Genomic DNA, 27,984 nt, shown 5'->3' with positions numbered 1-27,984 from the left:
GACGACTCGAATCCAGGGCCCGTCATTAGTCCATTGGGAGCTGCCTCCCTATCACACACACTGAGATCTGGCAGGCCATATACCCTTTGCTTCTGCAATGCAGAGGAGCCATTTCTGCAAAAGAGCCATTTCTAGCAGGAATACAATGTGTTTATTTAAAGCGTTTCCATACCGTCCTCTTACCAAGAGGTTCAAGGTGGTCTTACAATAAAAGAAAATAAAGCACAGCATCTTCTTCTATAAAGTCCCCATTTAAATGACAATTTAAACCTGAACGTGTTGGGAAAATAAAAAGGGGTTGCCCCGGCTTCGAAAAGAATGAAGCGTTGGCGCCAGGCGAACCTGTCTGGGCAGTTTGGGGGCAGATCTGCTTTTCTCAGCGGGGCAGACGTGGCACCAGCCCTGCGGAGGAGGCAGCATTTAAAACGAATAAAGTCTCTCTCTGCACAGGTGGGGCCAGCAGGGAAGAGCATGTACAACCCTGTAATCTCCAGCTGTGCATCCAGCTGTGCATCCAGTGGAGAGAGACACTCCACTGGATGGGGTGCGCTGAACTCAAAGTCTCTGAATTGTTAGGAACAGTCCTTTTCTGGACCATTGTTTCTGGGCATGAAGGTTGCGGGGGGGGGGGAGGCAATATTTCTCTCATTTGGGGCCACTCTATTCTCCAGGTGGGGTCGCGATTCTGGATAGTCTGCGGGCGATCTGCCCCCTCCATCCTGGGGGCTGAACTCCATTTCAGGTACCTTCTTGGGGGCAGCATCACAGTGGAGGGCAAAAGAGGGAAAGAGGCATAGCCAGGCAAAAGAGGTATAGGCAGAGGGTGGTAGGGTCAAAACGCCCTCAGTAACCTCATATTTTAGCTGGAAGCTCCTACTGACAACCACTGTGCCCAAGGGACACCTCGGCCCCTTTAGAATGGGGGAAAGCTGCAAAAAAGATGGGGAACCACTAGAGATCAGCAGAAGAAGTGCGGGGCTGGGAAGGGGCTGTGGTGATCTCAGACAGCCGGGACGGGGTTCCGGCAACCCAAATCTGGCCCTGCCTTAGTGGACAGCATCAGCCTTTGAAGAGACGGAGAAGACGAGAAGACGCCCAGAGCGAGAAACAAAGGATACACATTCTAGGAATGCGCATTATCTTTTGTTTAGGGTTACGCCCCATTTGCACAGTGGGGCTTGCTTTGGAGTGAGCATGTCCGGGAGAGTTGTTTGCCAGCCCCCACCTTCTGTTGCAAGGTAATCCTGTTGCAAGGACTATTGGCTTGAGAGAGGAGAGGAAACACTGAATATATCCTGGGGCTCTTGTCAAAAGATGGCCAGCTCCTCTGCCATGTCCTAAGAGCCTCAAAAAAGACCCTTCTTTGGGTCTCACCTCCTTCATAGACATGCGTAGCGGGAGTGCAGGCAAGGTCTTGCTGGTGGCTGCCCCACAAGTGGAAAGCTGCTTGCCCAGGGAGGTTGGACTGGCACAAAACCGTTCTGTCCCAGCAGGCTTTTGGGAATAGTCTGCCCCTGTGAGACTCTATTGGACTAGTCCCATTGGCCATATTCTCTGTGCTATTTTAATGTGGTATTTTATCTATTCCAGCTGATGTCATTATATTCCGAACTTTTGGACATTTCTATTCATGTTCCAACTGAGTAAGTTTTTAGTGTCACAAGCAGTCTTGAGTATTTCCAGGACTGGGAACAGGCAGAATATGAATAAAGACAATTCTAAATATAATAATAACCAAGTTGCAAAATTGTGCATTGTGACAAAATGGAGCAAATGTACAGTTGGCTTTGAGGGGGCAACGGAAAGAGGCCGCGCAGCCTCTGCTGAGGTCCCTCCCGCCACAGGGTCCTCGGGGACGCCTGCGTCTGGGCCCCCCCCCCAAGATTTCCCAGCGGCAGCCTCTTACATGCTTGGCATGGATCACATTTTGTGTATGTGGTCAAGATGCTGCCTTTTCATTTGCCTGCTCGCTTTGGTTCTTTGTGTGTGTTTGCCGCTGGTGCTTTTAGCAGCAACTGCATTTTAACGAGGGGTTATTGTCCTGCGCATTTTATATTCCGTAAGCTACCCCGAACACCTCCTTTCTCTTTGAGAAGGGAAAAATGGGCTATAAATGTCTTAATCAAATCAAATCAATCAATAAATAACCTTCCGGAGAAAACACATTCATGGTTTCTCAATTGTGAGGAAGTATTTTTTTCAATGTAAGAAAACCTGAAAGAATGGTGTCATTATATAACTTGATATATATTTTGGCATTTAATGAGATGGCCCATGCATAGAATTATCTCAGCTCCAAAATCTGGATTTCCAGCTGGAATTAAACAGGTCAGAACAATCTGGATGTCTAAATCCTGGCCAATTACCAAACATTCTGCTCTGCTTAGCCTTGACTGTCCTGGGAATCCCACACATGGAAGAGAGGCAGAAAATGCATGCATAGATATTAGCGGAAAAACGCAAAGAGAAACATTATGGCTTTGAGACAGTTAGCAAACTGGAATTTTGACAGTGACATGGATACACAAGATGCGGACGGGGGCTCTTTCTTTCCCAAAAGGCCTTCCAGGATGTGGCCATCCTTACAAAGATGCTTTACCTGTAAGGCAAACTGGTAACACTAAAAGGAGAGTAACTTATCCAAGAACGTGCTGTGATTCCATGGCTGAACTTGGGTCTGAGCTCCAAAGCACAAAACTGCTTATTCTTGCATGGCGCAGAAGGGTGTCCTTTGCTCATTTTAAGACAAATTGGACAAAATAATTAAAAAATCAGGAAGGGTCAGGGGTGAGATGGGGGCCAAGAGTGGTTCGAGCCACAGAAGTCGTCTCTCGCTCAAAATCCCATAGCGTTTCCCCCCATGCTGTGCAAATCAGGATGGGTTGTCAGGGGCAATTTTCTGACTTGCTCCCGACTTACACGCCACCGTTTCTCTATTCCTGTGATGCAGCCTTGGAGAGCTGAAGAATTACGGCTTGTGATGTCAGAGTCGGCGCATGTGGCAATTGCTTACTTGCTCCTGTTTCGAAGAATAAGCCACTGGCTGCTGTTACAGCAACACAAGGTCGAAAACGGCACTATGTGACCACAGAGGCAGCACTAAGAAACAGACACGGCTGCGGAAAAGGTGGAAGCGTTCGCCCGAGACAGAGCCTGCAACCCTGGCGGAATGGAGGCGATCGGCTAAGGCCTTAACAAGCTTTTTATGCCAGCTGCCGAGCAGCTTTCTGATTAAAAAAGAAAAAGAGAAGAAAAAGTGCACCTCTGGGCAGAGGTTGCTGAGCTCATGAGATCCGTGGGATGCAAGAATGGCGTTCGGCGGGGACCCCAGAGGAGATGTCTCCATCCCAGCTTGGCTTCTGAGCTGTATGGTTAAGCGGGGCTGCCCTACCTCTTTTGCAGTCCACTGCAATGGGATTTTTTCAGCCCGGAGAGAAAAGGGGAGAATTGTCTCCTCGGTGTTCCTTCCCCATCTTAGTGATCCTGCCCAAGGAATGCTTGGAGCTGCATTTTCGTTCTGTACGAAGGGACTGGCACCTGAAGGGTTGCCCAGTGCAAGCCCAGTTTAAAGGCAAAGCCAGAATTTCCAGCCATCCGCAGCACCGGAGAGCAGGCGGAATAGCCAGAGCACAGCTCACCGGGCCAGCCTCCCACACCGAGACGTGATGTGCTGTGTCTCTCTCAAATTGCAAGCATTTTTACACATGCGTGTATACAAGTCAGTGCACGTGTGTGTTATGCACATTCCCCACCCTCTTTTGTCCTCGATTTTGGTGGTGCATTTCCTCTGCCGTGCTCATAGAGACCCCCATCCCGGGCAAGAGATTAGGAATGCGATGCAGCATTTATGGCCCAATCCTTCAGACCTAATGTGCTGGCTGAGGGGGCACAGGATTTGGAAGAGCTCCCCCCCCCAAATATCACCAGAGCACCCCAATGCACTGACAGAAGACCCACGGGTCAAGGCAATCTGCGGGTGGCGAAAGCGTGATGTGGGCAACAGAGGGGAAGAGCAAACGTTTTCTGCATTAGATTTTTCTTCAGCGTCCTTTATTCTTACACTGAGCTCAAAGTGGCTCACATCCTTCTCCTCCTGCTGCTCTCCATCTTATCCCCACAACAACGACCCAGCAAGGTAGGCTGGGCTGAGCGTCTGTGACTGGCCCCAGTCACGCACTGGGGCCAGTCACATGGCTCCATGGCTAGGTGGGGACCAGACCCCGGATCACTGGAATCGCAGCGCCAGTAGCATCGGTTGACTCCCAGTATGTGAGCCCAACATGTGGCGACCATCCTCAGACCACAGGCCCATAGCCGGGTCGTGAGCCATGCCCGCTTACGGCGCTCAAGGGGGAACTCGGGGGGAAGGTACTTGGCCCGCCCGTCTTGCAGGGAGCAGCCGGGGTGAGGGCAGGTGCAGGAAGACACAATTCCTCACTTGACATGGTGTTCCCACCAAGAAACTCCAGCGGCTCAATGGCAGGACATAAGGCTAATGTGCAACATTGGAAATATGCTTCCCTAGAATCAGTCCATCTAGTTCAGCATCGCTCACACCGATTGGCAGTTCTGCCGCATTCCAGAAAGGGAGAGGCATTTTTCACACCCCTGGCTGGGGATGATGGGCACCGAATCTGGTACGTTGTGCACTCAAAGACTGTTTGCACTCAACCACCAAATTGTGCCTCCTCCGAAGACGATCAGCACAGTTAGCTTTGTATGGCCTGCATTAGGGTTAGAGAAGAAGTGGACAAAATATAGAAGAAGTGGACTTGAATGTTACTGGACTAAAAATCCCACCATCCCAGACCGTTAATCATGCTTGGCTGAGACAGTAGGGAATGGAGTCCAACAACACCTAGGGGCCAACAGTTTCCTCAGCCACTTCCAACTTCGTGTCCTTCAGAAGTTTTAGATGATGCTTCAAAGCAGCCCTTAGCACTGACCATGTTGGCTGAGGCTGATGGGAGCTGAAGTGCAAAGCATCTCTCAGACTGAGCAGGGAAGGCCGGTTACACTGACTCGCAGCGGCAGTCCAGGGGGGACCTTTCCCAGCCCCTACCTCGAGAGGCTGAGGACTAGAATTGGGACTCTCTACGTTGGAGAGCGCACTTGGCCACGGAGCTGTGCTCCTGCCCACAAGATCTTCCACTGGATGCTTTGCAGGTAACAGAATGGGGAAGGAGACCCCCGCCACCCTGAGGTCCTTGGAGAAAGGTGCTGGGAAGCCCAGATAACGCCGTTTTTCGGGTTCCCAAAGGGTTGTGGCCGCAGCGCAGAAGACGGCAGCCTGTTCTCTGTTGCTCATGATTGCAAGATGCAAAATAACCGGCTTAAGTCACAGGAATGACGATTTCAACTGAGCATCGCGATGCCTTCGTAATAGTCCTAGTGCTCAGGCAGTTGAACCAGCAGCTGGGGGATGGGGTTCTCTGTCCCAGGGGGCACTCAAGCAAAGACTGGATGACCATCTGTCAAGAGTTCAACTGGATTCCTGGACTGAGCGGGGGGTTGGACTCGATGGTTTAAAGGGTCCCTTTGAACTCAATGATTCTGCCAGGCTCGATCGCCCAGCTTGATCTACGGCAGCTGAAATGCTCGGCCCAACAGCGCTCCAAGTCCTAAATGTCTCCTTCATCCACAAAATCCTTGAAATGTCAGTGCAGCACCCGAGCTTATGATATTTTGCAGCTGTAACAACGGTTATGTCCCCATCACAGCTCAAGTCTAAGAAATGCTAGTTAAAGAGGGTGGAAATGCTCTGACAACATTTGCGAGGCACAGAGAAAAAGAGCAAAGGAACTGAGACACAACAGAGCTCCCTGCTCCCCTCAGGACCTGCAGGGGATGAAGGCGGCTTGGAAGGGCCCAGCCTGGCAAGGGACCCCAGCTCTGTGGCTGCCTCCCACAACCACGCAAGGTCCTGAACTCCTGTCGGTCCTCCTGTCACTCCTTCAGTTAGAGATGCCAGAGATTGGACCTCTTCAAAGAAGGAACATGTAGCTCTGCCTCCCCCAACCTGATGTCCTCCAGATGTGCTGGACCATAAGCGGCCCCCTGAATTGTAGTGTAGCACATCTGGAGGCCACTTCTAGAGGGGCGGAAAGGTTCAGTTCTTTATCCTCTTTTTTTGAGATAAAGTTTGGCCTGAAACCTGGGGTTAGATGAGCTCTCCGGATGTTTTGGCCTGCAGTTCCCAGGTTCCCTCCCCACTGGCCGTGGAGGCTAGGGCTGGTAGGAAAGGTGGCCCTCTAGGTGCTTTGGCCCACAGGTTGCCAGCTGGCCTCGAATCTTTGCCTTAGCCTTCACCCTCAGCCAGAATGAGCAACACTCCTTGTGCCCCGTCTCCTCATATGGACCACTTTAGAGCCGCCACCACTAGATCACTGAATCCGGTCTTCGCTGCTTGCCAGCAGGCAGCACTTTGCTACGGGACCTGCTGGAGCAGGAGCGGGGGCTGGTGATGCTCTCTCGACATTCTGCACCACAACGGGCTTGTGCCCAAGCCATCAAGGCTAATCTTCAGGAACGATGGGAGCTGCAGTCCAAGCCACTGGAGAACACCCACATGTCTGCGCCCATATTAGCGACCGGCATTCGGTATCGAGCATACATGTTACTACAGGGCTGTGTCTACTGATGCTTCTTTCCTTTCACCAAGTAAGACTATATGCAAGCTTCTTGGGGCAGAGCCACCTACCTTTGGCTCACATGACTCTGTCAAGCTTTCAGAGCACCAGGGTGAGGAACCTGCAGCTTGAGGAGCCCATGTGGCCCTCGGGTGAATTTTCATGCACATTTTGGCCCAAATGAAAAGCCCACGCATATGGACCTGGCTTCTCCCACTCATTCCTGGGCTACAGACCCCAAAAGAAAAAGGGCTTCTCACCCAATGTGCAGGGTTAATGTTAGCCAGCCATGCAATGTTGAAAGGATCAAATTCCATGAGAACCTCCTCACAGAGAGGAGGGGGCGGCAACCAGGCGCAGGGCCTTTTCCACTGCTGCTCCCCATCTCTGGAACTCCCTCCCTGGGGAAATTCGCCTGGCGCCGTCTCCATTTTCCTCTCGGTTGCAGGCGAAGACAAACCTTTTAGGAATGTGTTTAACACTTAGTCTGAATTCCGTGGCCCTTTTTATCTTGCTTTCATAGATGTTTTAATTGGTTTAATGTGTTTTATTTGTTAATATGTTTTATGTATTGTAAGCCACCTAGGAAGCCCTTGGCAATTATAGGCGGCCTATAAATACATGTATAAATAAATTCTATTGTGCGAACAGGAATGGAAAGTTGCAGGAGGGAGGGGGAAAAGCCGCTCCAGAGTCAGAAGCTGGGCCTGGGCCTAGTAGGGGCTTGAGAGGATTCTGGCAGGTGGATGAAAATCGAATGGCTTGCACCATTTGCTCTCCCGCACGCCAACTTGCCACAGTCTGACTCAAGCCAGCTCATGGATTTCCATCTCTAAAACGGGCTACAATTTATGCACGAGAACTACAACAACAAACATGAAAGAAATGCATGTTAATCTACGTAATTTGTGCAAATTGGTTTAGAGTCCTCTCGCAATTTGTGCAAACCCTGCAAGTGCTTTTCAGAGGCAGAATTGTGCCAAATATGCAAAACGCTGCGCTTTGTGCAAATTGTGTCCATCAATGCAAATTTGTGCAAATCAGTAGGTCGTCCTCTCACAGTTTGTGCAAACCCTGAGAGCTCTTTTCAGAAGCAGATTATGCAAAATGCACAAAACTTTGTGCAAATTGCATTCATCTAGACAAATTATGCAATTTGTGAAAATGTCTTTAGCTTAAAAAAATGTAATAGTCCTGACTCAAGCCACTTTGGAAGACTGTCCTGTGTCTTGTTTTGATGTAAATGGCAGTGTGTCCTTTTAGAACATGGCATCCGGTCCCATCACTTCCTGGAAAATAGATGGGGAAGAAATGGAGGTAGTGACAGCTTTTATTTTCTTGGCTCCAAGATCACTGCAGATGGGGACTGCAGCCAAGAAATCAAGATTGGGACACAGCATACTAAAAAGCAGAGACATCACCCTGCCAGCAAAAGCTCACATAGTCAAAGCTATGGTTTCCCCTGTTGTAATGTATGGCTGTGAAAGCTGGACCATAAGGAAGGCTGAGCGCCAAAGGATTGAGGCCTCTGAATTGTGGTGCTGGAGGAGACTCCTGCGAGTCCCTTGGACCGCAAGGAGAGCAAACCGGTCAGTCCTAGAGGAGATCAACCCTGACTGCTCTTTAGAAGGCCAGATCCTGAAGATGAAACTCAAATACTTTGGCCACCTAATGAGAAGGAAGGACTCCCTGGAGAAGAGCCTGATGCTGGGAACAATAGATGGCAAAAGAAGAAGGGGACGGCAGAGGATGCGGTGGCTGGATGGGGTCACTGGGGTGGTGGGTGTGGGCTTGGGTGGACTCCGGGGGATGGTGGAGGACAAGAGGGCCTGGAGGAATGCTGTTTATGGGCTTGCAAAGAGTCGGGCAACTTTGCGACTGAACAACATGTCCTTTTAAAAAGCCAGAATCCAAAGGTGCTTCTAGTGCGGCGCTGCTGCCCAACGAGGACAGGTGCTAGGGACATGAGAGACATACCCAGTGTGAGTTTGACTAGAATTGACTCAGCTCTCATTTCACAGACCCAAACACATTCTGTGGTCAAAGTTCTTCAATTTCCAAGCTTGCCATGTGATTCATGGGGGAAAACACATACCAAAAATTGTACACTTAAAAACAATGCACAGAAACATGCCTTAATCAATAGAAGAAAAACAGGTTTCAAAAATGTCTATGATCAGGGAGCATATACATATCTGGAAAAAGAGCACATGAAAGTATTCACTAACAGGCTTGCCAGAACACCAAACCTCACAGCCAGTCAGCAGAAGCATCAAGGTGGAATTCAGAGACCCTTCAGAGTTGATTTTGCTGGTGTGCAACACCAGGGTGCAGAATTTAACGGGATTCCTGCAGCTGACGAAGAAAAAAGCCACTCTGCCCTCATTAAGAAGTGAGGGTATCACCCACCGACAAACTGATCCTAAAAAAGATCTTGGACTGTGCAGAAATGGATAGATTGACCTTGTCATTGAAGGAGAAAGAAGATACTGATTTCTATCAAACTTGGGACTCTTTTTATTACTGGCTAGAGAGACGGGACTTCATAATGATTTAAATATGGTTTTAAGTTATCATAAATAGAAAAAAATGTGGGGGCTGACCCAGCAGGTCTGATGTTTCTGATGATTAATGCTGTTTTTAGTTTTTCCTTGTTTTGTTTTAGGGCTTGTTGTAGGGTTTGTTTTGTTTGTTGTAGGGTTTGTTTTAGGGTTATTTTGAATAAAATTTATTATAAAAGAAAAGAAAAGCAGTGAGGGCATGAATCAGGCCTGTGCTGCCTAATCATGAGGACGTAAGAACAGCCCTCCGTCACTGAACAGAGTCCGAACCTGCTGCATGCATGTCGCTTTCTCCCATTCTGTGTTTTATGCCTAGTTGGGCAAAGTGGCTGCTGCAGAGAGATGCGTGAAATGGGAGATGAGAGGTGCCTCAAATGTTGTCTTTCTTTTCACCCATCGGATGCGTTATCTCCCTCCCTCAGCCTCACGCTGTTGCATCACTATTCCTAGGGGGTATCGCTCATGCAAACAAAAAATCCAGGCGCCTTCTTTCATGACAGACGCTGCTGGCTCGGCCCACCGGTTCGCAAATCTCCTGGTCTTATCCCCCCGAATGGAAAACAAGGGCAAACTTGGTCTGAACGCTTCAGTGACCCACTGAGAAGCCAGGGGTTTGCTGTCCGTGTCAAAGACCACTTCGGCACACACGTCATCAAAGCCATCCCGGAAAACATGGCTCGGCTATTTTCGGAGGCTGGGATGACTCAGCAGAATCACTCGGCGGCGACCATTAGAAACCAAGCTTCCCTGCTGAGGAAGACACACTTCCAGCTGCAAGAACATACAAAAGGCCGGTGTCCACGATTCCCTGAATTGCTTGGGGGGCACTCCAATGATCCTTGAGCAGGAATGCAGGTCCAGGGCCCAACTCTGGCCTGACTGGAATTCTTCTGGCCCTCCCTTCAGCGTGGTCTGCCTTCAGCTCGTCTGAAGCCCTCGGGGATGGCATCCCTCATCCGTGTTGAAGGAAGATGCTTATTCCGGAAGAAAAATGCCTGCAGCTCGAACTTCACCTTGTTCCTCGCCTCCGGCAGCAAACCGCCTGGGCCAAGCATGGCCCCACCCACTTGCCCCCGCCACCAATTCTGTGGGGGTTTTCTAGCTCTTGCACCAGGAAATACCAGTGTGTCTTAGCTTAAAGGGTTTTCTGCCTGGTGACTAAGCCTGAAGGAGGAGCACTTGGGCCTTCTGGAATGGAGGAGGTACTGCGCAAAAGCTGGGCACTACCCAGGGTGAAGGGGACGCTGGAAGGGCAGGTCTTCCTCCTTCAGAGGGGTATGGCACATCCATCTTGGCAGCCCCCTGGCAGACTTCTAAGGAGAAGGGATGCCCATTGAAAATGGCCAGGAACATCCTCCCTCCCCGGCTTCTGCAGCCCAGTTCAGCGGGAGGAAAGGCGCCGTGGGCAAAGTGTGGGCAGCTCCACTGCTGGCCAACGAAGGGCTCCAGCTCCTTCACCTGTGAGGCCGGCCTCTACTCCAATGCTGAAGGAGGCCGCTGCTTGGCGGGGTCTGCTGCCGGCATTTTTGCAGGGCCTCCCAGGGCCAAAGCAGCAGGGCCAGAATGCCCCAAAGCCAGCAGCATTCAGCGTAAAGCTCTCGCTCTCGGGCAATAAACTTTAGGAGTGGTACCTCCATCTTTCAGCTTTAACTGCACAAAAGCCGGGAGACCTCCAAAGGAAAGGCAGAAGATGGGGTGGGTTCCCAGAAAGAGGGCACAGCTAACTGTGGTTTGCAAGCTTGGTAGCAGCTCTCCGGGTTCAAAAAGGGGCTTTTCTAGGCCCTGCCTGATTTACCCACCATATCCAGTATCAAAATGCGACATGCATTTTCAAAGAGAGGCAATACCTCATCAGGCTGTGAGGTTCCAATGTAATAGCTGCTTTTCCTCACACACCTTTTTCTTGCTTCTTCCCCATCAGAGAACTCAAGAGAGTGATGAGAGCCCTGCCCAGTTGCTTGGCTTCAACTAATTGCCTGCCACTTGCCTTGAGACTAGCAATGCTTGGGCACTGCTGCCAATTTCTGGCAGTCCCACACCGCGCTGGGTGTGCGGGCTCCTCAGATGGCAAGCCTACTTCCTGGAGATCCAAGAAGTGCGCCAAGGACACGCACCCTTTCACCGAGTCTACTGAGACTCCTTGGACAATCTCAACTGGAACGAGCCAGGGACGACATGGGTGGGAAGGTGGGGGACAGACAGCCAGTGGTGGGAATGTGGGACTGAGATGCGGGAGGCTCGGGTTTGGGCCTCCACTTGGTTCCGTGGGTGACTCTGGTCTAGTCAGTGATTCTCAGTCTAACCAACCTGGCAGGTTGCTGTGCAGATAAAATGGAAGCAGGCAGGCTAGATGTGGCACTGCGGGCTCCTGGCAGGGAACGGTGTGGGATGGGTGTGGCAAACCAGTAAAATGTGCCTTCCACTTTATCAGCAGCAACATGCCCAAAATGTGCCACGCAGGTATCGCTTGGCGTTTCTCCCCGCCACCTCTCGGTTTCCTTCTCAGACACACGCTCCCTATTCAACGCCCCTCTCCCGCTTGCTTTCCTTTCTTCCTTGCTGAATTCCTTTTTTCCTTTCCTTAATTCGAGCCTTCCTGCTTCCCCGATGATCTCTTTGTCATGCATATTCAGGCTGGAGCTATGGCTGAACACACAAACTGTTCGTTAACAAAATCTGGAGGGTTTGAAATTGGGGGAGAAGAGGTGGGGAACTCTGCAGAGTGCCGTGAAAGGGGGACTTCATTTTAGGAGAGGACCAACACCTTCAAAATGATTCTCTGCTTAAGGCTCAGAGAAGGTGCCTTTCCAACCAATTTGCTCATAAAAAGTGCTTGCGGCTAAGGCTGGCGTTTGCTGAACTGCTCCCCAAAGCGCGTTTTGGGCAGGGACCCCTTTCCCCCATCACTGTGCTCCGAGAGTGAACCGGCCTCGGCCAGAAATGGAGATTCTGTGCCCTTCTGTTCTCCTCCAATGCGGCCTTGCACTTTGCACCACGAAGCGCCAGCAGCCGTGTCCGTATTCTCACCCGGTAACGTGCAGCTCCAGGTTCAAAGCGAACGCAGGGAGCAGGCTTAAATGATTACTTTTCAGTGCGGATTAGAATCGCTGCCATGACAACAGAAGCGCACGACCAAGACAAAGCGCAGGCTCTGCAACGCTGGGCTCTGGGCACGCTGGTTCTGCTGTTTTAGGAGGGCAGTGCTAGAATACACACAGAGACATGCAAGACACACACGGACAGACGCACAATCGTCTCCTCACTCCGCCACATGCGGCCGTGTTTTTCCACAGCGAAGGAAAAACCCTTCTGGTCTCAAGGCCAACTGGTCGTCTGCAGTGTCAGAGGAACTGTGCCTCCCCCAGCTGTGCTTGTGGGTTTTCTATGGGCAACTGTTGAGCACGACATGAACAAAATGTGGAACTGGATGGACCCCGGGTCTGAGCCTGATGGCTCTTCTGATGCTCTTACAGGGATCAGGCGGACCCGATCCCATCCTGCGTGGTTCGCTTCGTGGAATTCACTTGAGAATGAAGGCCCTCCGCTGGAATTGCATGGAGAATGCTCGAGTTCAGCAGCAGGTCTTCTCCATCGAGGGGCCACAACACTCTGGCTCTCTCTGGACGTGCTTCAGTAAGGCCCTGCTGATGTTCGTAGGGCAGAAGATGAGGGACACCTTTCCGTGAGGATAATCTGCCAGGGGCAGTGAGTGGGATGAAAGCCAAAAATGGGTGCAGCCCAATTCCTTCTCAGTCTCCCTCTTCCCACCCCCCCCCCCACCCCAGGCTCTCTTTTTCTTCCTTCCCACGTAGCAGGTTTTTCAAATAAGGACTGCAAGGTGCCAAGGATCACACGTTGCCCACCCCTGTGCATCTAGGACACCTGATGGCACGTCCCTCCTTATTTCAACTTATATGGTACCTTGTCACAGCTGCCCTCTCTCTCACTCCCTTTCTTACAGCAGTGCTGCTATTATCTCTCCTCCAATTCCAAACCCAGAGGTGCGCCTGCCTTAAACAATCCTAATGATGGGCATGTAGAAAATGAGGATTTTTTTTGGTGTTGGTTTTGCAAGTATAGGAGACGGGTTTCCAGCAGGCCAAGATGCCTGGTCCATCTGATGCAGTCTACCCAGGGACACCTGTGGAGGTATTAGGTATATTGCACCTAATGTTTATTTTTAAATGTTTAATCCCCCTCCAGCTCGTAATAGGCATGCACCATTTTTTATGAACGGCATACACTGTTCTAGCAATTATATTGAGGCGTCACCAAAAGCAGACCAAATTACCCAAATAACATGCGTGTGAAGGTGGTGCTCGGATGCTACCCACTGCATCCTCAGGCTGTCGAGAGTTTATCTTTACAATGTTGCAATGTCAGTCAGAAGGTACACAGAATTAGTTTTGACTATTTTCCATGAAACCAGAAAAAAATGAAAAAAGTGCATAGAGCCATGAATAACGAAGACAGTTCCAGTACAACATTTACCTGTTTAACAACCTTCCCCCAAAAAAGGCAGCTGTTGGACACTGCCAAAATGAGCTGCATTGCACTGCAATTAGCTGAATCCTATCAAGGAGACATTGAGAGATAGAAAGAAGACCCATAGAAAGGGGTTTTGCTGAAGAGATGCCACAGTGAGTCGGGAATTTGTGGTTGTATCCTCGGCAGTTTTGCAGATGCCCAAATCTGCCTGCAGACCAAGCAGACTGGGATTCCTTTGCTCTTTGAGCCCTCAAGATGTGAAGGCCTGAACCCAGGACCTTGAACACGCACTACATGTGGCCTCCCAGGGATCAGTATCCCCTTCCCCATGATGCACGGCTTCTCCCCTGCCACCGTCTCTCTGCCTTCCTATTCTGTGACCGTTGAGCCTCAGGGCAGAGGAGCCGGAGGAACGACAGCCATGGCCGGGGAGATAATGGATAGTATGGCCAGGCACCGTCTGGGCAACCCGTACCGATAAAGGCAGATCCGTGTGGGCGTGGGAGGGATGTTTGTCCATTTGTCAGTGCTGTGGCGTCAAGTCTGTGGCACCTAAGGATGCACAGATCAGCAAAACCGGAGCATGCCAGCGTTCTCGGAAGGCCCCCCACAGCACGCTGTGTCGGAGGTTTTCTCTGATGGTGAGCTTTGTTTTTTAAGCCAAGCATATTTTTGCAACGGTGTGCACCGACTGCACGCCTCTTAGACTCTACACACCCTGCATGCCCTTGCTGTGCGTTTGCTGAGTGCGTGCTGGCTCTCGCTTGCACTTGTGCTGGTTTGGGAACCCTGCTGCAAGCTTGGAAATTCACCGATTTTAACTCAGATGAGGCTTGACTCTGCATTCTGCCAGGAAGGTGTGATCTGGGTAAATCCTGATCAACACCAAACAACTTCCTCATACTTCCTTAGTGGAACGTCAGCATCTGAAACTTGACGGGGTAAGATGGCACAGGAGTGTCCAGCATTTACAATCCTGTTCAGACCCCTCTCCAGCCTCCGAGAGCTTCGTCTGCACTGCCCAGGCATTCTCAAGCATACTTTCAACCCATGAGGACTAGAATTGTTATGAGTTCTTGTTACTGAACAGAGATTTTCAGAAAGGTGAGTTCTGTTTCCAGAAGTGCATTCGCTGTGTCTTTATGGAATGCCACACTGCATTTTGTGCATTTATATGGCTTGTTCAGGGAAGAGGCAACTTGACCGAGCAATTTAGAAGCTCTTTCTCTCATCAATTAATACCCAAACACTATCCGGCTGTTTGTATAATCCAGTACACATTAAACATGACTGATTCTGGTATTCCCATGCATCTAGCTGGACTTGCCTCATTTTGACCCAGTGTCCTCTTGATGGAAAACTTTTGGCATCCACAGATGGAACTATTCCCTCCCTGGTGAAGAAACCCAAGTCATATGCTCCAACATGGCCAGACAGAATCCAAAAGAAGCAATTTTGTAAGTTCTTCCTGAGCATCCCTACCAAGATTTAAACAGTGTGGTTAAAAAGACTGTCCTTCATTGAATTTGTAAGAAAAAGCAAACAGTCTCCAAAAAGTTGAGGGACTGAAGGACAATCCACCTCTCTCAGGATTTTGTAGAGGGCACTCCAACTAGGGAGTGGTGAATCCCGTTTGGGCCTGGGGATCCAGCGGATTCCCAGTGCTCGGCTCCCCAGGCAGTGGTTTGCTTTGTCTTGGCCTTAAGCCCGGGTTCCTGCGAAGTGCACCCGGAATTTGTGGAGCGCTTGCCAGGAACGGAGCCCCTGGGACTCCTGCTCAAGCGGATCCGGGATCCCTCATCCCGCGGTCTTGACCACTCTCCCCCAAATCCTGGATGACTCGAAAAGCCAGTCATGGAAGAGGCAGCTGAAGAGCGGGAATCCCAAGCGGGGGGCCATGTGGGCCCACAGCCACAGCAGAGGAGGCGTCCCCAGAAAGGGGAGCGGTCCCTTTCACACGGACAGGCTGGGAAGACGACGTCGCACGGGGCAGGCCAGGGACGCTGGGCCTCTCCAGCCCGATGGCCACATTTAATTGCGACGGAGCCCCGGGCGCAGGGAAGCAGGCGGGTTTCAACCTGCCAGTGTCGCCAGACTGCTCTGGGCTCGAGCCCCTGTGGCAAGGAAGCACCTTGTCTTTTAGAGCCAGGGGGAAACTGCACCAAAATGGGGGAACCAGGAGAAAAGGGGCGAGGCCTGGGGCAGGCCGACGACGGCAGGTATGAGCTGCACAGGCGGTTGGGAATGCCAAGGGCTGAGCCAAGGATCTTGCAGCCTAAGGATGGGGCGACCTGGGAGGTGGCACAGCCACCAGATGCTCCCGGACTGGAACACATGCCAGCAAACTTCTGCCCTTGGCCTGCACCACTGGGGATGATGGGAGTTGCACTCCAACACTTCTAGAGGGCATGAGTTGGCACACGCTGCTGCATTTCAAGTGCCTGTTCAACCAGCAGTTCCCACTGCTCGGGCCTTGGCTGCGGGTCGCCATTTTCATCACCCTTTGGAGACTTTTGGACCTGGGCTTGGTGTCCTGCTGGCCAAGCCCCAATCATGCCAGGCTGAACCCCCGGTGCCAAGAGCACCCACCCACTGACCTGCAAGCCCTGCCAGGTGCAGACCTCCGAGAGCTCCACTGCCAAGAAGCATCCCTGTTCTGTTCAGGGAATGAATGTGGTGTAAAATTACAAGCCGGAAGCCTCACCTGCCGCCCGCCCTGCCCCTATCAGGCCATCATACGGAGGTTATCGGCTCCATGCTGAGACACCTGCCTTCCCCACTCACTCGAATGCAACAGGAGAAGGGGAGAAGTCGCTCAGGGCCCGGAGATTGGTCCTTACATATGTGCCTCCGTGGGACAACTCCTCTGCTGAAAACACAGCAGCCCTGAGCACATTCTGAAACAGCTTTCGTTCTACTGCCTTTTTGTTATTCTGTTTCTGTAGGAGGGTTGCCCTTCTTTTCGTGGGCCATTTCTCTTCCCATGTGCAGCAGAGAGACTTCTTTTTGAAGATGCCCTCTATTTAAGCGGGTGTCTAGACCAAGTCTGGTTTTAAGAGAAGAATGGGCCAGGACTTGGAGTCGCCCATCAAGAGGTAGCAAGCTGCCCGTCAAGTTAGTTGCCAATCAGGAGTTAGCAAGAGTTGGCAGCTTCTCCCGTCCCAGCTGGGCAGCAGATGACAAAAAACAGAATCAAGCACCAAATGCTGGCACTGAACAGAGGGACATGCAGAGTTAACAGCCCGCGGCGGTGAAATGCTGAACCACCCACCCCCAAAGCCAAAAAGAAAGACCCTTCTTCATGATACACAAAGAGGAAGAAATCTTAATTGCCACAGTGGAAAATAAGCTGTATCATTATTCACAGAAAATTATCTGTTTAGTTCTAGAAGCACCATGCTTGGAGGATCATGATGAGCATTACCCAGCACCCTTCGTTCGCATTTGGAAATAACTTGAACATCAACTTCTATTTGGGTGAACACTCAGGCCCAAGCTTCTGTGCGTTTGCTCTCCCCCCCCCCCCCCCGTTCTCTTCCCTCCCAATTTAGGGGGGGCTTAGGGCTCAGGTTTTCCTACAGGATGGCAATCGCCTACTGGATTATAACAAGCAGCACGCAAGGAATCTTTCTGGATCCACTGGCATGTTGGAGAGATGTGCAGCCTGTGGCCTTGTGCTGCAGTTTGGCATGCTGTTTATTTCAAGCCTGCCCAGCTTAGGGCAACAACAAGGGGAATACCCCAGAGCGGGAGGGCCGCTTCTGCCCCGTGCAGGCTAATCTTCAAAGGAGCAAATGCACCTTATGTGGTGGAAGGCACCTGAAGAATGCACTCTAGAGGTGGGGTGTGTGCCTTCCCCAGCTGGTGCCCACCAGGTGCTCAGACTTCAGTGCCGATCAGCCCCAGCCACCTTGGCCAATGGCCAGGGGTTCTGGAAGCTGTCGTCCAACATGCCTGGAGAGCACGAGGTGCAGAAGGGCAACTCTTCACGCCAAGAGGCGCTGCTGGCCGCGGGATGAAGAGTGAGGGCAAGGCATCTTGGTCTTCCATCCCATGTGAATGCCAGAGGAGGGAATGAGAGAAATACCCTGGTGTCCCAGAAGGTGCTGGCAGCTTCTTCACAGCTCTCTGCACCGCCCCACCCTCCAAACTCCCGTACTGACCTCCAAGGATCACTTTCCCAGCACCGATTCCCTCGGGCTCTGTTCACACGCCTCCACGTTCAGCACTTCATGACACGAGGAGGCATCTGTGTGCCCGCAAGCCATGCCAGACTGTGCCCCATGGTCCCTTGGGGGTCACCTCCCACACAAAGGCGCTCGTGGCAGTTCACACATTCAGCCACATCACCGTGGCGTGAGAATCAAGTGCTTCGCAGGCAGGCGTGAAACAGCCCTGAGTCATGCGTGGATACCAGCACCAGCACATGGCTTAAAATCTCACCAGAAGATGCGGGAAGAGCTGCCGATCCTGCAGCCTAGCAACAAACACTGAACTGTAGTAGCCCAGTTCTCAAATTGTTGGCCAAGGGAAGGATAGTAGGTGCTATTTCCAGGAACGAGATTTAACTAAACAACTGCCAGTAATTACAATTAAGGAAACCAGCTGAGCCATCAGAAGGGGAAATGATCACTCGGCTCACTGCAGTCAGAAACTCAGAAAAGAACAGCGCAATCCTATGCAGGTCTACTCAGAAGTAACTCACATCTGAATTAAACTGGGCTGAAGTCTACCAGAGTGAGAACATTGCATTACAGGCAAGGGAATTCTTACAAAATCCATGTGGCTCAGTTGCCGTATGAATATGGGAAATAAAATAAAAATAATATAAACAAAAATGGGTCAGGGTAAGCAAGCTCTTTGTGGCGAGTGCCCCGTGCCACAACCCAGAACTCGTCTCATGCGTGGAGACAGAAACCAGGGAAGGTGCAGAGTTCCTTCTGCTGCAGGGAAAAGCCACTGGGTGTCCTTTGGATGCTTTGGACTACAACTCCTGCAAGGCCTGGAGTTGGGCTGTATCTTCAGCTGATGGGGGCTGTAGTTTAACAGGGCCTCTGTGGTGGTGTCCCCTAATTCTGGAATGCAGCAGCACTCAAAAGCTCACTTCAGGTGCAACAAGGAGATACGTAGCTGGGGAGTGAGAATGAGCAAAAGTGCCCACGTGGATGAGGGTAATGATGTGTTTGCAAATGCATTCATGTACGTGGCACGACCCGGTCTGCAGTCAAGCATGAAAGACCCCCGACACTTATGACATCTCATATCAGCTCAAGTTGGAGGGCTGCTCCATCTTACCCTTCTCTCCTTGTCACCGTACTCTATGCCCAGGGTGTCCATCGCACGGACAATGGCGGCCAGCGACTGGATGGTGTTGCTATAGACCACAGGCTTGTACTGTTTCACATCTTCTCCGGAGAAGCCATCTTCGTGGATGATCCTTGGATGGGGAGGAAGCACAAAGAAAGAGCATTTGTTATCAACGAGGCTGTCTCCAAATTGCCCCTTACGCCTCCAAGCCTTTTGGAGCAGCGGGCAAACGTGGAAGTCTGGGAATGTCCTGGACACTCTTTCTCCCGGTTAGTGTGTCCTTTCATAGCAAGCGCAGCTGGGAGCACGGGGTCTGGAACTCAGGAGATCTGAGTTCCAGTCCCTGCTCAGCCATGGAGCCCACTGGGTCAGTCACAGACTCTCAGCCAAGGCTACCTCGCAGGGTGGCTGTTGCAGGGATAAGATGGAGAGCAGCAGGAAGACAATGATGCAAGCTGCTTTGAGTTCTTAAAAAAAAAAAAAAGAAAACTCGGGATATAGATCAAATAAATAAGCAAAATAAAAGAGTAGTTACTGTTCCAACTGAATTTTAGAAAAGAATCTGAGCTCAAAACCATACCACTGCTGTTTGAACGGTGGGGCTTGTGGGTGGCACTCCCAAGTTTTTAAAAACCCAGGAAATCTTAAGAAATACAATTTTAAAATTCAAGGGGAAGGAGTGGGGGTGATTGCAACCCTGACATCCCATCAGGACACCTCAGTGTTCTAGTCGTCGTACGAAATCTGTAAAAGCCAGGTTCTGCTGGAAGTGCGGGCAGCCAGAGACGGGCTGAGAAAACGGGAAGGGGCTGCTGCCTGCTTCCCTCCCCAGGTTGTTTATCTGGCTCACCTCTCCTTACCTGCTAATTGCCACTGCTCCTCCCCCTCACAACCCTTAGGGGAAATTAGGGGCTAAAGCAGAGAGATAATAATCACAGATAAACAATCAGAGCAGCCTCCCTGGGGGCCTTTCAGAATTCACAAGAGTCAAAGAGGAGAACAAGGGGACCCCAAAGCAGCCAAATAACACAGGCCACCTTCCCCAAGCGGTGCCTTTGCAGTGGAGTTCCCATCAGCCCCAGCAGGCATGGCCAATGGTCAGGAACCCTCGGACTTCTCCTGGATGCTGGGAGGGCACCCACTGGGAAAACACGGGTGCCGGCCTGCGGGCGGATCCACGACAAGGTGTATTCTATCACGCCACCAGTGCACACGCCACTTTCCCTGAGCAGAGCAGAGGAACTTACAATCTCAAATGCGACCGGAAAATGGCGCAAAGGAAGGAGAGGGCGGTGGGGCGGAGGATGTGAACAGGGGACCAAAGAGAGGTCGCCCAGGGATGCGTGCTGAGCTCAGCGACAGGCTGAGGTCCTGGGCTTGAGCCGTTAGAGGGCGGAATTGAAGGAAGCGGGAAGAGAGGGAGGAAGGACAGCAGAGGAAATCCTGCAGCATTCTGAGTGAAAGGCGGTGGGGCTGGGGGAGACAGAGGAATAGGCGACCCAGCGTAACCAGATTCACACATGCATGATATCCCTCTAAGTCCCTCAAAGGCTGTCACAAAGAGGAGGGTCCAGATCTCTTCTTGCTGATGCCAGAGAGCAGGACATGGAATAATCAGTTCAGGTTGTGGCAACCCAGAGCCAGGCTGGACATCAGAAAAAGCTTCCTCTCTGTCAGAGCAACACGACAGAGGGACCAGCTGCCTGGAGGGGTGGGGGGCTCTCCCACCCTGGAGACATTCAAAAAGGAACTGGGCAGCCCTCTGAGTGGGAGGGTGTCATGTGGTATCCTGCACCAGCAGAGGGTTGGTGCCAATGGCCTTCCTGGCCCCTTCCAACTCGACTATTCTGTGTTTCTACAATGCGCTAATGTTGCACTGCAGAATTGCAATGTGTTCAGTGGCATGCAAGTACAGGGCTGCGGCCTGAAGGACAGGAATTTGAGTCTTCTGCATGCCTGGGAGAAAGGTGCAGGGGCTGCGACCCCGCCTGATGCCGCCTCTAATCACTACAGGGGGATGCTGTGCCCCCGAGTCGCACCCTCCGGTGGTGTGGCATGCCTGCTGCAACTAAGTCCTTGCAGGGATTACTGCGATATTTCCTGTCAAAATTAATGCAACTTAGTGGAGGATGATTCGGTCTGTGTGCAATGCTTGGGGCTGTTTTGATCTTGGATTCTGCTTCTGCATTCATCTAAGGGTTTAAAAATCTCAGCATCTGGTTCTGAAATACAGATTTTAACAGGCAAGTTATTTGTCCAGCTAGTTGCAGGGACCATGATTCCTCCTCTTGCCGTGTGCCATTTTTAATTCTGTTTGCAACCTCAGAGTGAATGCAGCCCGTCCTTAAGGGCTGTGGTGCATGGCTGTGAAGGCAGATCAGAGTGAGGGCAATGCATCTGGACCTCACTCTGGAACTGCAAGGCATAGGGAAGAAAAGGGGGAACTGGGAAAACAGGGCAGTGACGCCAGGAGGCGCTTGGGTCTTGCTCTCTCAGCAGTGTGCATTGCCAACGAGCCACCTCAGTCGGCCTTGCTCAGGTGAAGCTCGAGCAACATCAGCAGCGACCGGAGCGGGAGCTGCACGGTGATGGCTCATCGGCAATTGCCAGTTGTGGGAATAAGCAAACATGTGGCAGAGCGATCCGCGAGTCGCCACAAGCAGCAGGTGGTGCCTGGGCCCGCAGCACCTCTGGAGGGAATTAGGTACGCCAGATGCATCTATGGAGAAGGGTTGATGAGAGAGCAAAAGCCCGCAGGCTCCTGCTGCTCACCTGCGCGCAGGGGGGCCTGCCGGCTCGGCTTGCCTCTGGGCAAGAAGGGCGCCCTCCGTGGCTTGCCAGCAGTCACAGCTCTGCTCCTGCAGCACCGCCTCTCTTCCTCACCGCCTCTCCGTGGACCGGAAGGGAAGGAGCAAGCTGTCGGGGCGTCTGCAGCTCCTCCTTCAAGCAGCCTCCCTTTTCCTTCTCAGGGCAGAAGGCAGCTGAGCCAGCAGGCTGCAGGGACTTCTTGCAGGAGGCCCCGCCGGGGGTGCGCCTGGAGCAGGCCAGCCCTGGGCGCCAGCTGGCCCGCGTGCACAAGCTCAAGCGGACACATGTCCTATCCAGGCAGCCGAGGATCTCGGGTAATACTCCTCCTGTGTGGGCCCTTCCGGACGCCGCAGGTGCAGCGATTCCCTACTCAGACCGTCAGCCGTGGGCAGGGCATGGCCAGAGGGGGCTGGCGCAGTGACCTCAGGACAGATCTTGCTGGGCAACTGCCCCTACTCTGTGGATTCTGTGTGTCCGGGAGCATACCCCATAATCCCACAGTCTGCAACCTGCTTCACAAGGACCATGCTGGCTTGGGGCGGTGGGAACGTCAGTCCAACCAATATTTTTGTTACTTCTTAAGCCAGCAGAGATTTGGAAGAGAGAAGGCGTTTTTTCAGACCTCCTTCTGTCTAGTCTGAAGACACAGCAGGGACCAGAAGACGGGCTGAGATGAGGGAGGGGAAGCAGGGCAGTGCCAGCCACGGCTGGCCGAGACTGGCTGGGACAGGCCTCAGCGGCGCTCATTTGGTGGCAACTCAGGACACCAGAAGCTCTCTAGAACCGTCTGGAGGGACCCACAATACCCCACTGATTAGGGCCAGCAAGAGCGAGCGGGAGGCAGAAGGGGCCAAGTCACTGGACGCAGTGTTCCCGTTGAGAGCCAGGCTTTTGCCACACTGCCTCAGCTTACAAGGCAAGGTGAAGAAGGAGCGCCATGACAAAGGGGTGCAAGGCTATGCACGGAGGAATTCAAGGGGGTCTTCCTATGAAGAAGGATGGTGAGGGATTCAGGACCCATAAAGAGAAGCCCTTCGCAAGGCACGGCGATAAAGTATGGGATTCACCTCCCTAGGATGTCGCAATGGCCACCAACCCGGATGGCGTTAGAACGAGCAGAGACAGATTCTTGCAAAGAAGCCCTTCTCTGTTTGCTGGTCAGGAGAGCTCTAAGCCTGTGCCTGCCAGTTGCCGAGGAACATGGACAAGAGAGTCCGTGTCCTCTTTGTCAGCTTCCGCAGACACCTGCTTGGCTTTTGAGGGCTTTAGAGGGACTCTGCTTATGTTCCAAAGTGCAAGCACACCAAGTTTCAACGAAAGACCAGCCACGGGAATGCAACACTTAGGTTTTCATTGTGAAACGCACACTGCCTCGCGTGGAAGGGTGTCCACCCAACCCCTGCAGTAGGAACCCCATCAGAGAAAGATCAGTCCACATGCAAATACCCCAATAGCCCAGGTCCTAAACGTGTAGCAGCCCACGGTACACCCACACTGACTTGCAGTGTATTTCTGGGTGCAGTTCAAGATCCCCAGAAATCCCTGCTTTGGGCCCAGGAGCACCTCCTTCGAGGTTGCAGCCAGAGGCCCTGCCATGCAGCAGCTGGCTGGGGCACATGACGCAGCCCCTATTGGAACGGGGCGCCCAGGCTGTGGGGCACAGCCTGGTGCCGGCACAGCTAGCAACTTATTATTATTATTATTATTATTATTATTATTATTATTATTATTAACATTTCTATGCCGCCCCTTGCCGAAGCCTCGGGGCGGTTTACAACACAATAAAATACATTGAAATACAATAGAACATAATAAATTACCACTAAATACAAAAATACAAAAAATACACTGAGATACAAACATAATATAAAATTAAAATTAACAGTGTAAAATAAGTAAATAAAGAATATAGGAGGAGAAAAGAGAAGGAAGAAGAAGTTGCCCTGGCCAGATCATATATTTTAACAATTAAAATGATGTTTAAATAAAAAGGTCTTTACCTGGCGCCGAAAAACCAGTAATGACGGTGCCAGGAGGACCTCTTTGGGGAGTGAATTCCATAGGTTGGGCGCCACCGCAGAGAAAGCCCTCCTCCGAGTACTTACTCTCCTAATTTCTTTCATGGAGGGTTCCCGGAGAAGGGACTCTCCTGCAGATCTCAAGGGGCGGTCGGGCATATACGGACGTAAGCACTCGTTCAGGTAGCCAGGACCCAAGCCGTTTAGGGCTTTATAGGTCATAATCAACACCTTGAATTGGGCCCGGGCTTCAATGGTCAGCCAGTGAAGCTGACGGAGGACTGGAGTCCTGTGAGCATAACGCCCCGTCCCCGTCAGCAACCTGGCAGCTCTATTTTGCACCAATTGAAGTGTTCGGACCGTCTTCAGGGGAAGCCCCACGTAAAGCGCGTTACAGAAGTCAAGGCGGGAAGTCACCAGCGCGTGTGTCACCGTCGCCAGGCAGTCGTACTCCAGGTAGGGGCGCAGCTGATTAATCAGCCGAAGCTGAAGGAAGGCGCTCCTCGCCACCGCTGTCACCTGAGCTTCCAAAGAAAGCTCCGGGTCGAGCAGTACTCCTAAGCTGCGGACCTTGTCCCTAAGAGGGAGTGTTGCAGCATTCAGGACCAGGTCAAATCCACCCTCTCCGAAGCCCGATCCGATGGAGCTAACCTCGGGGAAGACATCAGCTCTGCCAAGTGCCTCATCTGCATTCCTTCCGGGCGCACCCAAGGCGACTTCAAGTTCTGCCTGCAGTGTGTGCCAGGCCCTGCCCATTACCACCCGGGTTGATGGTGCCGAATATTTGTAGAAGGGAAAGGGGACTCACAGCTGCAGGCCTTTGTCTCTCCAAGTGCATTATGCAGCCAACAAAACAAGACCTGCCTGATCTGCTCTGTTCTGATCACCCAGCCTTTGTTCCCGATGCGATCCGAGTGGGGAAAGAGCGCAGCTGCCTTTCCGCAGCCCGCAGGGCTGACCCGTACGGGGATCATCTCTGGATTGTGGAAATTATGGAGATGCCGAGCTGACACACAAACTACGGGAAGAAGCATTTCCATATGGCACTGAGGAAGTACCGGAAAGTTGCTCTGTAATGGGCACAGTGAAACTACACGGCTTTTCTTAAGCCTTTGGAGCGCAGTGAAGAAATCACCGGAATGCCTGCTCGTGTCCCCGGATTCGGCACACTTCCCTTCCACTTGTCTTCGAGGAGAAGCGGAGGCAGGCGCCAAGGCTGGGCAAGGTCTGGGCCCCCACCCCATGAGAGCCTAGTGACAAGACCCCACCCCCCAGGAATTGCTCTTCTTCCTCCCCATTGCGGCCTCCTTGTTCACCCGCTTCTTGCCCTGGCCTGGAAAATGTTGGTGAGGAAGAAGTACAGGAGACGCTGTGGCTGATGCACTCACTCACTCACTCACTCACACGTACAGTGCCCACAGCCCGGATGCTGGAGCATCAGCTCCCACCGGACTCAGCCAGCCCGTCCAATGGCTGGGCATGCTAGGAGCTGTGGTGCAAAACGTCTGGAGGGGACCAGGCTTGGGAAGGCTGCTCTGCAAGCGGCACCGCACAAGGGCCAGGTGGCTGAAGGCAAGGAGAAGCATGTTGCCTTTGCCACCGACTGCTCCATGTTACATCAGACCTTCTGATGCAACCTCAGCAGTGCGATGCTTTTAGCTGGAATGAGCGCCTCGGGCCAGAAGCGCAGAGGCCTCATCTGCGCCTCATTGCCACTTGCCCTCTTAGGTCAGGCGGAGTTGATCAGGAGCTGCCGCTCCCACGCAGCTGTCAGGACTTCTCACAATTGGACTTTCCAAGTTAGCAAGGCCGAGGATGGTTCCACATGCTGAAAAGGCTTGGTCTCTGCACTCGCAGTGACCTGACGAACCTCCTTCCAAGATCCAGGGAGCAAGAAATGTAGAGCTGCTGGTTTTGCTGTGCAAGAAATTTGGGGTGGAGAAGGTGGGAGGAGAACCTACGGGAAATCTCTGATGCACGGAACGGAGAGGCAGGAGATTCATGCCCTTTTCCTGTCTCCCCAACCCTGCAAAGCAGGGCTGTTTTGCCCAGCAGTCTCCCCTGCACTGTGCCACAACACGACAAAGGACGGAAGGTGGTGCGAGCAGGGGCAGCTGGGAACCCAGCATTCTCTGGGAAGAGGGAAAGCAGCAGTGTGATCGCCAGGTTGGTGCCAGATGCCGGCACTGTGGGGTGTTGGCCAGTGCCCAGAGTCCTGCGGGGTCCCACCATCAAGCCGTAAGTCACCTGGCCCAGCTCTTGCTCCTGCTCCTTCTTCCCAGAAGCACAGCTAGGGAATTTTAGACCCCTGCGCTTAAGCTCTTACGGGGTCCCTCTTTAGGCTTCGATGTGCCTTCCGCAGCTCACCCCCAGCCTCACCTTCAGCATCCTGTGCCTTGCACCTGTGCCTGCCTTCCCGAGACGCTGCCGCAAGGGCCAAGTAAAGCCCTGCTGTTTACCAGCCCCACTTGGGAGAAGAAATCCGCAGAGCAGGTGCAGTTCTGCATTTTGCAGAACTTAAATCCTAACTCCATCATGGCTGCAGGGATAAAATGAGGGTTGCTTCTGTGACTCTGATGAGCAACGCTTTGTCATGGGAATAAGCACGCTTGCTGCGGGAAAGGATGATTCGGGGCGCATGTGCAAAAGAGCAAACTATGCCCCCGCCGCGAAGGCACCCCACCAGCCATACCCTGACCATGAACTGCGTCAAAAAGAAGGAAGGAAAAGTGCCGCAGTGAACAACTTCAGACCGGGTGTGTTGTGTTGCCAGGGTCTCAACACCCGGGCTGGCTGTGGGGTCACTTGGTTGCCCTCTGGGCCATGGATCTCAGACCCACATGACTAAACAGGGAGAAGGAGGGGTGCTCAGGTTGCTGAGACCCTTCCAAACTTCACCTCAAAGTTCTGCTTGTTCCCATCCTCATTTGGGACACCCTTTTCCTTTTTGTTCAAACAGTTATCTTATGGATTTCTTGTTTCATTAGATTTATATCCCACCTTTTATTTTTAAGAACTCAAAGCAGCTTCCGTCTTTCTCCTCCTCCAGTCATGGACTTTCAGCCTGTGCAACCTCACAGGGTTGTTGTTATGAGAGAGAAATGGAGTGGAGAAGGATCGGATAGGGCACCTTTGCATGCATTTTATGGGCACCAGTGTGCTTTTTTCTCCTGTTTTTGGGGTGATTGGTAAGCGGCCACCCCCACGGGATCCAGATTTTGGGAACTGAAGACTGACTAAGCAGCACCCCCGGTTTGTCAGGATGGAGGAGTTTTTGTCCCGGCGCGGGGGGAACCTGTGACCTGCATGTGAGCAGCCCCAGCCCAGGCCCTGCCGTCTGCAGCCGCAAAGGATCTTGGGCAGCCCTTGCCAGGGAAACGTCTTCCTCCGTGAGCTTTGCAGATGCATGCGCAGCACCCTGCACAGAGGCCACGAGAAGACGCTGGGCCAGTGGGCAGCCCTGGTACTGAAGCCCTGCTGGCTCATTTCGACGGGGAAGAGGTGGCGATGAAAACGGCACGACCTGCGTGAGGTTGGCCACATCAGCCTCTGCCCAAGGGTGACAAGCATCCATGGCCTTGGAAGGATGGGTGTCCCTCACCCAGCTGTCTGTGGACCCAGCTGGGGACAGTGATATGACCCTGCATCGTCTGGCCTGGGTCAGTCCTGTGGGTCAAGGGGTTCGGCACGCAGCTTCAACTCCGCCCATCCATCCCTGCATATCTTTCCTGCAAGAAACCAGCTTGCGGCCACGGCATTCTTTAGACTGAAAAACGCTACCCTTGGTCACTAGCACCCACAGCTCCGACTTGCAGCGGAATCCAGTTGCCGTAAAATATTTTGCTGTCCAGAGGCAACTGCGTCCTAAACATACAGTCGCGCTCAGCTCCTGAGAAGGTGAACACCCCAATCTAATCCAGCCACCCGGCACGTTTGGAGAAGTGCTGCCTAAGCACAACTTGGTCAAAGGGGGTGTCCTTGAGCGACACCACCCTCAATCGATGAGAATATCGTATTGTCATTAGGTGTCAGAAGACAAAATGGCCACCCAAAGCCCGGACCGTAAATGATACCCTCTCTTTGGTAAAGGGAGGCGCTTGCGAGAAGATGCCCCTTCTCTTGCAGCTGCAAGAGTTTTACTCAGTATGGGAGCCCAAAACTGCTGAGCCTGAG

General features: G+C 52.3%; 1 protein-coding gene across 1 annotated transcript in view; it reads right to left on the bottom strand.

The window, feature by feature from the left end:
- Positions 1–27,984, bottom strand: part of LOC123025310 (guanine nucleotide-binding protein G(o) subunit alpha) — a 162,445-nt gene that overhangs the window by 54,905 nt on the left and 79,556 nt on the right. The window contains exon 3 of the mRNA XM_044433898.1: positions 18,974–19,115. Within this exon, the coding sequence (XP_044289833.1) occupies positions 18,974–19,115 (142 nt within the window). The remainder of the gene's footprint in view (positions 1–18,973; positions 19,116–27,984) is intronic.

Source organism: Varanus komodoensis, unplaced genomic scaffold (genome assembly GCF_004798865.1).
Source record: "Varanus komodoensis strain SLA01 unplaced genomic scaffold, ASM479886v1 scaffold27, whole genome shotgun sequence".
In the NCBI taxonomy this organism is placed as follows: Eukaryota; Metazoa; Chordata; class Lepidosauria; order Squamata; family Varanidae; genus Varanus; species Varanus komodoensis.
This window is presented reverse-complemented; position numbering and strand designations above follow the sequence as displayed.